General features: G+C 35.8%; 1 protein-coding gene across 40 annotated transcripts in view; it reads right to left on the minus strand.

Annotated features, from left to right (window-relative positions):
- The window catches only part of LOC131437101 (dystonin), a 531,610-nt gene that overhangs the window by 185,763 nt on the left and 330,823 nt on the right, over window positions 1-15,024 (minus strand). For 29 of the 40 annotated variants that reach the window (XR_009230701.1, XM_058606233.1, XM_058606234.1 and 26 more), the window contains 3 exons: window positions 9,040-9,099; window positions 8,303-8,392; window positions 7,974-8,144 (listed from right to left, as the gene is read on the minus strand). Coding sequence is in view for 39 of the 40 variants with exons in the window: in XM_058606233.1 (XP_058462216.1) it covers window positions 7,974-8,144; window positions 8,303-8,392; window positions 9,040-9,099 (321 nt within the window). In the remaining variant the exon portion in view is untranslated. The remainder of the gene's footprint in view (window positions 1-7,973; window positions 8,145-8,302; window positions 8,393-9,039; window positions 9,100-15,024) is intronic. The other 11 variants (XM_058606235.1, XM_058606230.1, XM_058606227.1 and 8 more) reach the window with 1 other exon arrangement.

Raw genomic sequence — 15,024 nt, forward strand, 5'->3', positions numbered from 1 at the left:
GTTAGACAGCAAGACAAAAAGTGCCATAAAACGATTTGAAGCTTTAATTAGTATGCTCTGATCTTGTGTCATGCAAGCTCGGATGAAATTCCATGTTCTGTCGTTTTCGTCTGAGAATTTGACATCTACCCAGGGTAAATTTAGAGTGCTTAAGATTCATTTCTAATTTATATAAGATGAACTCGATTCATAATGAGAAAAAGTTTATCGCTTCAACCGAAATCGCAGAATGGTAGAGAAACTTAACGCTATAAAAATAACTTCTTGCATACAAAACTTGAACACAAGCTTGGCGAAGAGAAGCTTTAATATCAAAATCGTATCGCAGGTATGTACAAAGATATAATTGCATACATTTGAGATATTGGTGTAATCTCGTCGGCTACCATACAAATACAAATCAAGACAAATAGAGTCTATATTTTGGGTTCGCGTGTTTGGTGTTGGTCCCTAATAAAGATCAATTTAAGTAGACTCTGGTGCAGTTGCGAATTCAATTGTTCTACATCAATGGCTCGAACAACCCCATGGGACTGATCCAACAGACAATGCAAAAAAAGGGTAAAATTCTACTAGATTTGGCTTAAAACTGATTCAATTTGAAGGCTATATTAGTTACTTACTAAACGAACCGACTTCGGCTGTACTGATTCCAAGTTCCTGGTTCCAGAAGTACCGGAAATAGTGGTCAAAAAGTTTAAAACGGGACTCACAAAAATTTCTCAGAGAAGATTTAATCGATTCTCATAAACAGGCTGAAATAAAAGTTTCTATAGTCTCATAGGTTCCGGGTCCGACTTCCGGTTCCAAAACTATAAGGTAAAGCGTGTTTAATCATTTAAAAATTCTTATTAACTTGACATAACAGTTCACAAATTGAAAAGGTTATGTTAGTTTATACCCAAAGAAAGTTTCTTATTTTATTCAAGATTGAAAAAAAAATCTTCGCAGAATCTTCTAGTGATATTATTGAAAATATAAGTAATATGGGAAAGGTAACATTACACCCGTAGGTGGATTAAAAAAGGATTTTAGAGTGTGCAATTGGTTTTCTAGAACCTCTCCTTTGACACCATTCATGTAAAAATAACACCATTTACGTACAAAAAATATCTTCGACCCGTTTTAAAAGTTCGCCTTGAGTCGAATTCGTCTCTCCATCTGTGAAGAAATAATGGTTTGCATTGGGTTTGCCATTATTTATCCAAATCGGAGCAAGCCGATCCTGACTTTGTCATCTTTACTGCTACTGATTTTTGGATTGGCTCCAATTGAAAATTTATTTTCCAGGAAGCGTCGGTAATCGTAAATGAAACACCAATATAAATGTAATTCAATTGAATATAACCCTGAAATCGGAGGCTTATCATGGAATAATAATTTCAATTTCGATATTTGTTTGCACTTCAGCGCCACCACGTGAAGGAATGTTCGGGTAAGGACTGGTCCCGTAGTTTGATATATTTGAGCTCCCGATCATTTTTTTCCGGAGTTACCGGATTGATGATATAGCATAATTTGCGTTCTATTAAAAACTTGCGGGCACACTAGCGTCGATAAAAGAGAAAACAAAAATGCTTTGAATATTTCAGTTTTCGAACTAGTACACATTTTAACACACTAGCTCTATCTAGTAGAGTGATTTCGCATTTATACTTTATCCACTTAACACATTGGATTTCGAAATGATTTCATAAAGCTTGCTTCATTTAGAATTGGAACAAACTTTTGCTCATATTGTGGCGGTCCTGGTGGACGGATTTGAAAGTTCTTGGCACCCACGTGTCGGGAATTTTGTCAGCTTCACGTATGGTTGATAACATTCCGTAAATCGACTGTAATATGTAAACAATCAACATGGAATCCGAAAGAAGGGAAATAATGTGCACAATTATTTGGAAAATCCATAGTGGTCTGCATCTAGGCTAGCTAAACAGCTGAAATTGCCCAGAAATACCGTATGGCGCGTTATCAAACGGTATAAGGAAACATTGACGACGATTCGGAAGCCTCAAGCCAATCGTCGGAGTGGAACTGTCGACCGGAGTCAGCGTGGTAAGATTTTGAAGACGATTAAGAGGAATCCTAATCTGTCGAACCGTGATTTGGCCAGAAAATCCGGTGCTGCCCATAGTAGCCGTATCGAGCTAGCAAACAGCGAAATCGGACCATAAAGCAGAATAGTGTGGTCAAAATTCGTCCCACCCAACTGCCCCCAGTTCCGCCCTATTGAGAAATACTGAGCAATCATGAAGAGGAGACTCAAGACAAAGGGAGAGGTTGTCAAATACATCAATCAGATGACGACCTGGTGGAATAAGATAGCTAAAACGATTGACGAAGAAGGTGTGCGCCGCCTAATGAGCCGTGTTACAGGAAAAATTCGAGAATTCCTTCGAAACAGTGACGAATAATTTTATCCGTATTTTTTCTTAAAAGTATGAAGAAAACGCTACATTTGTATAAAAAAAGATCTTGAATTCTATAATAAATAACTGAAATATAGGCAATTGTCTTTGTTCCAATTCTATCTGAAGCAAGCTTTATTTAGGTAAAGTGAGACTAAATATAGATTTTTAAGTTGACGTTATGAGAATGTTAAATATGATTTATTTCCAACTATTTATAGTCAAATGTCACAGTCCATAACACTCGCAGGGAAGTTTGCAACTTAAACCACCTAAGTTCGAAACCAGTCCCCGTGGTGATTACCCCGAAGCGAAGCGGAACCGATATTTACCAAACTGGTTGAAAATGAAAGGTCATCCAAGAAGTAGTATTTACGCTGTTGTTTTTGTTTTTAGATTCTATGATTACTTTCCGAGTTATCCAAACTTTTATGTAAAACCTGTTTTAATCATCATAATATCATATATAATACTGTGATATTCGTTAAAATAGAATTCTTCGATTTAGTTGACCGTTTACTGATAATGACTACCAATTGGAGTAGTTTTATTTTTGCCGCTTTGAAATTTTTTCACGTTTTCTGTTTCGCCCGCGTGAAGGTATAAAAGTTTTAACACACTTTACCAATGAAATTCTGGAATTCCGTACAAGACCACAGGACCTTCCATTAAAACCTAAGTTTGTGAAAATTGTTCAAACCATTAGTGAGAAAAGTAAGTGAGATCAATTTGAGAAAATATGATCACTATTTCCTGTGTATCGGAATCGGAAACTGGGAACCAGGATAGCCGAAGTCAGTTTGTTTGGCCATCTACTGATAATGACTATCGAATGGAGTAGTTTTGAGGTTAGTTTAAAAAAATTTTGTTTTGTTTTTTGTTTCACCCCACTAAATGATGGTATAAATTTTTTTCCAAACTTTACCCTATAATTCTGGAACCGGAAGTCGGATCCAAATGACATTCAGAAATTTTGTGTGGGACCATAAGACCATTCATTTGAACCTAAGTTTGTGAAAATCGGTCACGCCATCTCTGAAAAACACATATTTTGATTTTTTTTTATACATTTTACCCCATAACTCCGAAACCGGAAGTCAGATCCAAACAAAACTCAGAAATTTATTGAAAGATGGCTTTTTGGTTAAGTGTTGCTTTACAAAATATTTATTTTGCGCTAAAAACCGACGTTTCGAAGGTATATCCTATATTTTTCGTCAAGTATTTGTTGTCGTTTTTGTTCAAGTATTTGCTGTCGTTTTTGCCCTGAAGATGAAGGGATATTCCTTCGAAGAGACCACAAGACCTCTCATTTGAATATAAGTTTGTGAAAATCAAATCAGCCATCTCCGAGGAAAGTTAGTGCAAAAAAACGTTACATACCCACATACACACATACACTTGCGTACTCGACGAACTGAGTCGAATGGTATATGACACTCGGCCCTCCGGGCCTCGGTTCAAAAGTCGGTTTTCACAATGATTGCATAACCTTTCAATATGAAAAAGGCAAAAATGCAGTTTTTCGAAAATATCTGTCACAATTGGCATTGTAAACAAAACATGTTTTGGGATATAAGCTCTACAATCCAACTATACTATATAACAAACTGCAGATTGTTAAAATTCGTCCATTTTTAACGGAGATATCGCTTTTTGTGTATGCAACTTTTTTCCCTATTCCAGTGCACAGTGGTCCCACGTAACGTCTGAAAAAAAATCCGCGAAAAACAATCGCGTAACTTCGGAATTCCACGAAAAAAAAAATGCAAAAATAAAGAATTTTTGTTTGCGAAATAACCTATAAACGCATAAAACGTCCAAACTGCAAAATTGAAAAAAATTTTGATGCCAAATATCTTAGAAATGCATGAAACGTCTAGATCTGGTGTAATGTAAAAAAAAAACAATTTTTTTTCGATCGACCTTGGAAGATTTCCGCAAATGAAGAAATATTTTTTGATGCGAAATGTCTTGGAAATACATGAAATTAAATTTTCAGGATAACAGCAGATCTCGATGTTTTTTGGAATTTAGCATTGAATGGCGAACATGGAAACTTGTGCGGTTTTAGTGCTGAGACAAATGGTGATAAATTTTGTGTGAAATAGGAAATAGGCTTTTTGTGAAAACATTTTACCTAAGCAAGTGACTAATTGTGCTTTAAACAGATAAATAGAAAGTGTTTTATAAATACTTCTGTTTTGTGCTGTAAATCAAAGCAATTAAAGTATAGAATTGGTAGGTGAACCTGTTGAAATAACACAGCCGATGAATAACTATTGTAGACTTGATGAATTTCAACCAATCACTTTTGAACAATTGAAAAATATTTGTTTTAATTTGGGAAAATCGACTGGTATTGACAATGTTAACTGAAAAGTGATACAGGATTGCTTTCATGTTATCGGGCACGATCTACTGGATTTGGTAAATGAATCGTTGTACACGGGGCACGTGCCAAAAGTGTGGAGAGAATCTCTGGTAGTTCCTATCCCCAAGGTTACTGGAACGGATAAAGCCGAGGAGTACCGTCCCACTAACATGTTGCACACGCTGGAAAAAATTCTGGAACTTGTTGTTAAAGATCAGTTGATTAACTATTTGAACTCTAACAGTTTGCTAATATCGGAACAATCGGGATATCGTAAGGGTCACTCTTGTGAAACCGTTTTGAACCTAGTATTGGCAGAATGGAAGGAGAAAATAGAAGCCAAAGAGAGTATTTTTGCTGTGTTCTTGGATCTGAAGAGAGCCTTTGAAACAATTTTAAGACCTTTATTGTTGCAGACATTACGGCGTTTTGGCATCGGGGGAATGGCACATGAATTGTTTGAAAACTATTTATGTGGTAGATTTCAAAGGACTGTTTTTAACAATGTAGTGTCTAGTTTCCTCGGTAATTCACTTGGTGTGCCTCAGGGAAGTGTGTTAGGTCCTATTTTATTTATTATGTATATTAATGATGTGAAGCGAGTCTTATGTTTCTGTGATATAAATCTGTTTGCTGATGATACTGTTCTGTTCATCATGGCTAAAGATTTCAATGAAGCTGTTGCACATTTGAACGAGGATCTAAGTTCGCTGGTTCGATGGTTAAAATTTAAGCAACTAAAACTATACGTCGCGAAAACTAAATATATGGTTATTTCTTCTGTTAGCACCGGTCATGACGCCAATGTGGAAATTGATGGTCAAACTAATGATCGCGTTAGAGAAATTAAGTATCTTGGAGTCATAATTGATAAAAAAATCATGCGATTAATTCTAAAATGTAGTAGATATACCTTCTCAGATTTTTTACTAAACGCATTACAATGGCTTTCAGTGAAGCAGAGAATTTACTACTTAACCATGGTATTTATTTTCAAGATATTAAATGGCATACTGCCTCGATATTTGTGTGATCAAATTGAAAGAGGAACTGATTTGCAAGAACTCATTTTTGTACAAGTGAATAAGTTTTTTTCAATTCGATGCCAAGAGAAATCAAACGCACAACGACATTGGTGGAGTTCAAAAAGTTATGTATTTCACACATAAAGTCCGCTTTGTAAGCAAATATTTAGTTAGTTCCATTTTTTTAGATATTTTATTTTTTTTACGTATACGAAGATTGTTTTTTCCTTTTGTTTATATATATTATTGTGAGACGTATTAAGTTACTGTGTTCGGTATGATGATGGATTTTTAGTTTGTTTGAGAGTTAAAAATAATGAGCAGTCTACAAACGTTTGAGCCTCGCGCGCGAAGCAGGTAGTGACTATTTGGAGTGTGTCAGTGTGTTAAGTTTTCCCTTGACCTTGATCGCAAGGTTTGATTAATAATTTAAGGAATAGATTTGGGAAACTAATTGGGATCGACAGTTGTTGATGGAATTGGGCTTGACTCTGCTCATCCGCAGTCTCGTTACTCCATCGTAGCAGATGTGTGTAGCGATGAACTAATCCGGCGGGAAGGGCCAGGTGAATTACTGTCCGATACTGAAGATATCGGATTCGATTCCTGATGTGATCAAAGATCTTCCCGGGTTGGAAATTTTCTTGATTAACCCTGGATAGTACATCCGGTACATGTTATTTTGTTTTCGATTTAGATATTTTGCTTTCGATTTAGATATTTAAACTATTAAACCGATAGCATATTTAGCAATCTATAAATACTAACATAATAACAACCAATTGAGACTTTTGTTTGATCTCACAATGCCACTCCCGAGTGCATTTCGGTTGGAATGCACAGAAACGAATCAATCAATTAATTACAATGACGCAAAATCAAACATCGATAATAATTGATATTTACATTTGAGTGATGGGGTTAATTTGCATACCGAATCATTGTGATAACTTTTCTTCAGCATTGACTACACACATTCACTGGTGTTTACGTTGCTTTTTGAGAGAAGGAACAATCAAAACCATGTTCTGCCCATGGTCAAGGTGTTTCGCCACAGACACCGAGAAGCGGGCGTTGTCAGTTCCGGTGTCAACATTACTCAACAAGCATCCACCCAAGCAAACAATCCTCCGCACATCGTCGCAGTATCGAATGTAATGAAATAATCGATCGATCACCTACCCGTGTGCTATGGTAAAATGAGTAGGTTAGGTTCTACGCGTTACGAAATTCCTTCGTGCGGGTTCTGCACAAGCAGAACTAATCGCTGCACCCCCGCATAGGAAATGGAAATAATTGCACCCGAAAGGGGTTATTAGATCTTGAATGCGTAGTGTAGGTATACTTAGTAGCTATCATGCCATTCCACGGCAGCCCGCGAATGTGTCCGCTTCGATAGACAACTTCGACGCAAATAATAAGCGCAGGCCGGAATCCACACCCCGTATGAAGCACCCTTTTAAGGTTAGAATTGGCAAAACTTGTTCCGAGTCATGTTAGCAAACACCATCTATGCCAATATGGTGATAAATAACGTGGGTGGTGTGACTGCAAAATTCTTAGTAATTGTTAAGGAAAATGCTTCGCCGGTTTGCACAATGTGTGTTTATTTGCCAAGAACCAAGAGTTTAATAAGAGTTTTTCATCAAGCTTATGAAAAACAAATCGGCATATTACTCGTTTTTAAAATATGTGTGTTCCAATTTCTCCGTCTAAGATGTAACAAGCAAGCTGGCAGTTGTAGTCTACAACCGTGCATTGCGGTAGAAAATGTAATTCAAAACTCGACATACATCGGTTAGCATGAGCAATGTGACGAAACAAATGTGGAAACGAATCATTTTTGACACTCAGGCCCAAAAGACGGGAATTTACACGCTTTTTTCGAAGTGTGTAGATATTAATAACAACTAAAACGTTGTCCATTATAAGTAACAGAGTCTTAGTTAAAGTTACTTTTCCAAACTGAACATTACTTACACCTGTGCTGTACTCATTCGAATGGTATGCATGCTACCGCATTTGGAACAGCGACCCAAAGTAGCACTTGTTCAAATATTTAACTCTGCTGAAAAATAATCAACTACCTTTCGGATAAAACCCCGAAGCCTCTCGTAGGGTGGTAGCCTCTCTCGAACAACAGGAAAAAAACCCACGGACACCTACCTGGAAGTGCAGGATGATGGTCCAAATGAGACCGAGGGTGAGCTTCGGATTACCGTCCACGATGTCCTCCGCCCGGATGTTGACCAGTTTGATTTTCTTGAAGCGCAGAAAGTCCAACGCCATCTGTGCGTTCTGCAGCATGTGGAAACGCATTTTTCCTTTCTCCCTTGGCTGAAAGAAGGAAGAAAATGGTACGATGTGTTACTATACAGTTCTATCCGATCGAGAGACCAGATATGAGTGCCGTAGGTTGTTCCTGTGTTGTGAAATTTCATCCGACAGAAAAAAAAGAACAACTGGCGTCTCGCGGTACGGTTATGCATACTTACAAGATGTTCGCCAGATAGTACTTCCAAGAGCGAAAGAAGGTTGTGTCCATCGCGCAGATCTTCGAACAGGTCGTCTACTCGCCGGGAGGCCTGGAGAAAATTGAGAAAGAAAACGGCTGTTAGTTTCGTAGCGGTTGAAAATTGTTACAACAAAATAGGAACGAACAACGTCAAAGCTTCTGTTGCTGCTGCTGCTGCTGCTGCCAAGTACACACACACATGAAATAATAGGAAACAGACAACGTTTGATCGAAGAAAAACACGACGTTCCGAGCTGGGCGTTGGTTCTTATCGCATGCTCCACATCACCGCTGACCGATCAAGCCAACGAACTGCAAATTCAATTTATGCAATGGCAGACGCGGAACTTCGATTCCGTGGACAGCTCAGCGGTTTGCTGTTCGCAACTGGAGGGCTTTGATATTAAATAATGCATTATTCAAATCACACGCAAATAATCAATTTTCAAACGAAGCATTTGAACGAAATAAAAAAAAAGGAAAACTATGCAACAATGCTATCAAACCAGAGAAACCGGAGACTTCCGGAGGAGACTAGTCTACCTTACGGTGGGCAACCAGCAATCAAGCGACTAAACTTAAACGTTGGGGCCAAACCGTAGCTGCAGGGAAAAAGAATTGAACACTTGAACGAAGGAAACAAAAACACAAACAACATCATTCTAACATCGGGGTAACAAAGGAAACTAATTCAAACATGAAATCACTAAAACTTACAGCCGGCGGGCAACAGGGTATTCCACTGATGACAACACATACATGTAAGTGGGTGTAGGTCTGTAAATGAATTTTGAAATAGTGAAATGTTTGTATTTGATTAGCATTGGTTTATCGGTAACCGAAAACGAAATCATAACTACATTTGTTTTGGAACGAAATTTGAAGAAACGGACAAAGTATAAAAAACGGCGAACTATTAAACCATTCGAATCTTGAAATAATAGTTTGATTATTATTAAAGCTTCTAATCAGTACGGAACGAAAGACAGTCAAAATAGCTCAGAGTAGAAACTTGCGAAAAAATTACCCCTGGTTGCCTTTTCGAGTTTTGTTTCATCGCATCCAAAGTAGTTCAATTGACAGAACGGTTTATCCGGATAGGAAAAGTTCGAGCGTCCGAAATTCTGCCTCGGGAGTTATTTTTTCGCTAGTTTCAGTTTTTAAATGGAGCGACCATAGCTGAGTTAAAACTGGGTAGTTTTTGAGTAGTTTACCGTCTGTCTTTCATTCGCTACAGATTAAATGGAAAACTAAGTTTACGGCGACAGTACGTCATATCGAATAAAGCGAAAAAAATCTAATTGTTTTAAGTTTCTTCTAATTTGATTAATTACATTGAACATTTTAGCGCTCTTGTCAAAATCATAATACACCAGAGCAATTCCAGGAATAAGTAGACGAAAAAGTGACAAAATCAGAATCGGCCTTCTCCGATTTGGATGAAACTTTGTATATGGCTTCAGTATGGCAAACCATAAGTTTTGAACCGATTGAGAGGTCAATCCGACTCACGACTGATTTTTAAAAAGGGCGTATGTATTTTTGTATTTCACAAAAATTGCCTTTTTCAAATCGTTGTAACTCGGATTATCATTGTAATTGTACAAAAATGGCGTTCAGGAAGAAGTTGTAGGGAATCGATTGAGCACTCTAAAAAAATATACACTTAAAAAAAAGTTTTGCTTTTTTTTTTCTCAATAATTATAAAATAATCCGAAAAAGTTAAATAAAAAAAAATCAGGGTTTTATTTTTTTTTTGATAATTTTTATTTTAAAGCTCTTATTAAAACTTACAGATTGATGGCTATCCCATTTGTGCCTTCTGAAAAATGAAGAAGTTACAGCTAAACAATTTACAGATATATTCGAAATTTCATGTTCTCGTTGAAAGATAATCATTTAAACAGTAGAATATTATTCTTCAGGTTAAAGGCAATAAATTTGTTCATGATATCCTTTCTTCTAAAAAAAGTTGTTCTTGAGATACTTGGATATTTGATTATAACACCATTTTTATATTTCCATGAATTGTTTATTTGCTTGCTACATCTACAATTATTACAAGTACAAAAAATAAATTTTTTGGTTCATTTTGAAATTATTGAGAAAAAAAATCAATTTTTTTTTCAGTGTATATATTTTTAGAGTGCCCTATTGATTCCCTACAACTTCTTCCTGGACGCCATTTTTGAACGATGAACGGTTTCCGAATTACAACGAGACCCGTAAACTGTTTTAGCTGTAACTTCTTCATTTTTCAAAAGGCACGGATGAGATAGCCATCAATCTGTAGATTTTAATAACAGCTTTAAAATAAAAATTATCAAAAAAAAGTTAAAACCATGCTTTTTTTTATTTAATTTTTTCGGATTATTTTGTAATTATTGAAAAATACATACGCCTTTTTTAAAAATAAGTCGTGAGTCGGATTGACCTCTCAATCGTTTCAAAACTTATGGTTTGCCATACTGAAGCCATGTGCAAAGTTTCATCCAAATCGGAGCAGGTCGAGTCTGATGATCTGCTAAGCATTTCTGGAATTGCTCACCAGTTAAAAAGTAAAACAAAAACAATAGTTTACTGATTGAGACGCAGTCATTTTGAATTCTTAAGCTCTTTTTTTTCTCTCTCAAATACGGTGGTTCCCATTTCCGTTCACAATTGTGAGCTATAGGCAGAGATCGGAATGTCGCTACTTTATCCCTTTGAACTGAACCTACCAAAAGCACAATGCCGTAAACTTATTTATGTTCGGGACATCATCAGTAAGATCACTGTACATTCAAGTCTCTTTTCATATAATTTCTTATACGGATTTAATACGACTTTTTTATGCGAATTTTCAATTTTAGCGGCCGTCGAGATGTTTCATGCATTTCTGAAACAATTGGCATTAAAAAAAACTTCGATTTCGGAAATATCAAACTCTAATCGGCATTTTCCTAAAAATTACATTTTTCGATCAAACGTAAAATCAAATGAAATTGGTTATGTGCATCTAGCATAAACTAAAGGGTAAAAGCCTTTTACCTCTTAAACATACCACAATCCGTACGGCTAGCAAGCCGAAACTGGTTGCGTTCGGGACGTCAGTTTTGATATTACACTGAGTTGTAATAACCAAAGAAGTGTTTTGCAAATAGCATTAACTTTACGTCTGCCTAGCGGTTTATGTTGAACCGTCAGGTCGGAGGTAGCAGTTCAACATAAACTGCTACGCACTGATGAGTCTAAGACGAAACGTAAAATCAAATATATTTTTCGAGATAGATCTCGACGTTTCGTGCATTGCAAAAAAAATAAGCACAAAAAAGTTGCTTAGCGGTTCAAATTGAACTGCCGAGTTTAGCACTAAGCAGTTCAATTCGAACTGCTCTGCACTGATGAGTCAAAGACGAAACGTAAAAATAATAAAAGCGGTTATGTGCCCTAGCACAAAATTTGGCTAACCCCTAAATGACAAAAAAGTTTTTTTTCTCGATTTCGGAAACCTCAATATTTGCATCCATCTAAACATTTTTTATTTCATATATTATCAGATTTCGACGTTTAGTGCATTTCTAAAACAATTGGCAACAAAGCATTTTACTTGAATAAAAAAAAATTTTTTTTTGAGGAGGTTACCTCAGTTCTCGACGTTTTGTGCATTTTCTAAAACAATGGACATTAAGAGAAAACTCTCGAAATCGACATCGACGACGTTTTTTGCATTTCTAAAACAATTGAAATGCAAAAAAAAATCGATTTTGGAAATTAGAGTCGGCATTTTTCAAAAAAATATTCGAGATAACATCAGATCTCGACGTTTTGTGTATTTCTAAAACAACCGACATCAAACAAAATTCGACTTCGGAAATCTTAAATTTTTTCCAAGGCCTAAAGTCGGTATTTAAAAAAAAAGATTTTTTTCGAGATATCATTATTATTAATGCCATTCGCTAAGTAACTTTCCAGATATCATCGACATTTGAGTTTACTAAAACAAAAAGGCATAAAAAATCGATTTCTGAAATCTCAAATTTTGCCAAGTTTTAGAGTAGGAATTTCCACAAAATAATTCGAGTTTATATCAGGCTCGACGTTTTGTGCATTCCTAAAACAATTGAAATCCAAAAAAAATCGATCTCGGAAATTAGAGTCGGCTTTTTTCAAAAAAATATTCGAGATAACATCAGATCTCGACGTTTTTCTGTATTTCTAAAACAATCGACATCAAACAAAATTCGACTTCGAAAATCTTAAAATTTTTCCAAGGCCTAAAGTCGGTATTTTCCTAATAAAAAGATTTTTTTCGAGATATCATTATTATTATTATTAAGGTCTGAGGACAGAGGGTCGCGTGTTGAGTTTTAAATCGACCACGTGGCTCGCTCAATTCCCTTTGCGCATCGTATTTCTCTTGTACTCTCGCGTATATGAGCAAACTGTACCGGGTTGCCAGCGTACATGTTATTATTTTGATGAAAAATTTTATCAAATAAACCCGAACATTACATAGATTCCAATGTACAATGAAAAAATATTCAACTTTCACAAAGATTGAATGCGAAACAAAAAATGTGTTTATATACAATGAAACGTATGTGTGTTTGGCAGTCTTGTCGAGCCAATTTTATTTCTCTCTCCTTTTTCAGAATGCTATCAGGAAACCAAAGCGAAAAAAATGGCGGATGCATTGAAACTGACTTTGTATCACAGAAAAATATAAGACTTTATTTTTATCGCGATAACATATATGTTTTTATGTACTAATCGCAGCTAAACTAAATTATCTAGACTTTGTCACGGTAGATTTATGATACAAGCCTTCAAAACCGAGATATTCGATGAACAAGTAGAGGTATGAATTTCCGAGCGTTCCAATTTTCAGCAGTTCTTCAGTCAGAAAAAAATACAACACGACCGCTAAACTCAATGAATCATTCTACAAAATTTCACAGAATATTCTCAACTAAATTTCGAAGAGATTGTCAGGTGGGTTTTTCTATATTCTGCACCGTTTCCAAGAAAATATAATTTGAAACGGGAAAATAGCAAAAAACCTACCACTTTACGGTACTATCCTCAGCCCTTAATGTCATTTATATCTACTCGGCTTTAACCTTTCCGGTCGTTCGCTAGGTAACTTTCCAGATATCATCAGATCTCGACGTTTTAAGCTTTACTAAAACAAAAAGGTAAAAATTAATCGTTTTTTGTAATCTCAAATTTTGCTAAGTCTTAGAATTGGAATTTCTACAAAAAAAAAACTTCGAGTTTATATCATATTCGACGTTTTGTGCATTCCTAAAACAATTGGCATAAAAAAACGGAAATCTCCAAATTTTTCGAACTCCTCGTCGGTTTTTTTTCTAAAAAAAAATTGTTTTTTAGGATAACATCAGATGTTTTGAGCTTTAGGGCATCTCAAAATATTTTAGTCCTTATGTCGATATTGTTCTTATTTTGTTTTCGAGATAACTTCAGATCTCGACGTTTTGTGCATTGCCAAAACATTTGACATTTCTAAACCATTTACCATGAAAACAAAATTCGATTTCGGAAGTCTCAAAATTTTTCTAAAACAAAACTTTTGAACTAACTAGTTATGTGTACTTAGCACAAATCCGGTACCCACGTGGTACAAAACCCCTAAATAACTACTATCTGTTGACGGCCAGAACGTTGTCACTTAGTTTCGTTTCTTTCGGCACGTCAGTAAAGACATAGCACTTCGGTGTGATAAGTGTATATGTAAAAAGCATTAACTTTACATCTGCTGAGCGGTTTATGTTGAACCGTTATGTGGCGTTAGCAGTTCAACATAAACTGCTAACGCACTGATGAGCTGAAAGCGAAACATAAAAAAATGAAAATAGCTATGTGTACTTAACACAAATTCGGTACCCACGTGGTACCAAACCCCTAAATAACTTTTGAACTAACGCCAGAGCTCGATATTTCATGAATTTTTAAGGCATCTGGCCAAAATTGTGTTTTCTTGTTTAGGCTACGGATTTGCGGTTTTCTTGTTTCGTCTTCAAAATGCACGAAACGTGGAGATCCAATGTTATCTACACAAAAACATTCCACTCGACTCTCTGGGCCATAGAAAAACTACTTTTCAACAATTTTCTTTTTTCATTCGTGCATTTCAAAAACATTTGGCACCAAAAAAATCTATTTCAGAAATATCAAAATTTTTCGATACCTTAAAGTAGATATTTTTAAATTTTTTTTTTCGAGTTAACACCAGATCTCGACGTTTTGGCATAAAAAAAATCCGATTTCAGAAAACTTAAATTCGGTATTTTTCAAAAAAAAAATTTTTATGTTATGCGCTTTTTCAAAACTAAACGGTTTACAAGAGATCTAGTGATATCTAAAAAAAATAGGTCGACTGTCTAAGCCCAAGTAGCAATTAAAACTTGTTATAATTGGCATGTTTCACAATTGCTTCATATCGGTTATTTTTGTTAGATATGCTCGACAATTGATTCAACATGTTTTTATAAGGGATGTAGAATTCATTTATATTCCTGCATGTGAAACCACACCAAAAACTTGAATGGATTGTGTTTTTTCAACTGACTGTACGACAAGATCATTTGAGCAGTTTCAATTCCGGTTTCAACTTAGCAAATATTACTGTTGTGAAACATATGAAACAAGAAACTTGATGCACATCATACAAGAAAAGTGCGCTTTTCCAATAGCATAAAC

Source organism: Malaya genurostris, chromosome 3, assembly GCF_030247185.1.
Source record: "Malaya genurostris strain Urasoe2022 chromosome 3, Malgen_1.1, whole genome shotgun sequence".
Lineage (NCBI taxonomy): Eukaryota > Metazoa > Arthropoda > Insecta > Diptera > Culicidae > Malaya > Malaya genurostris.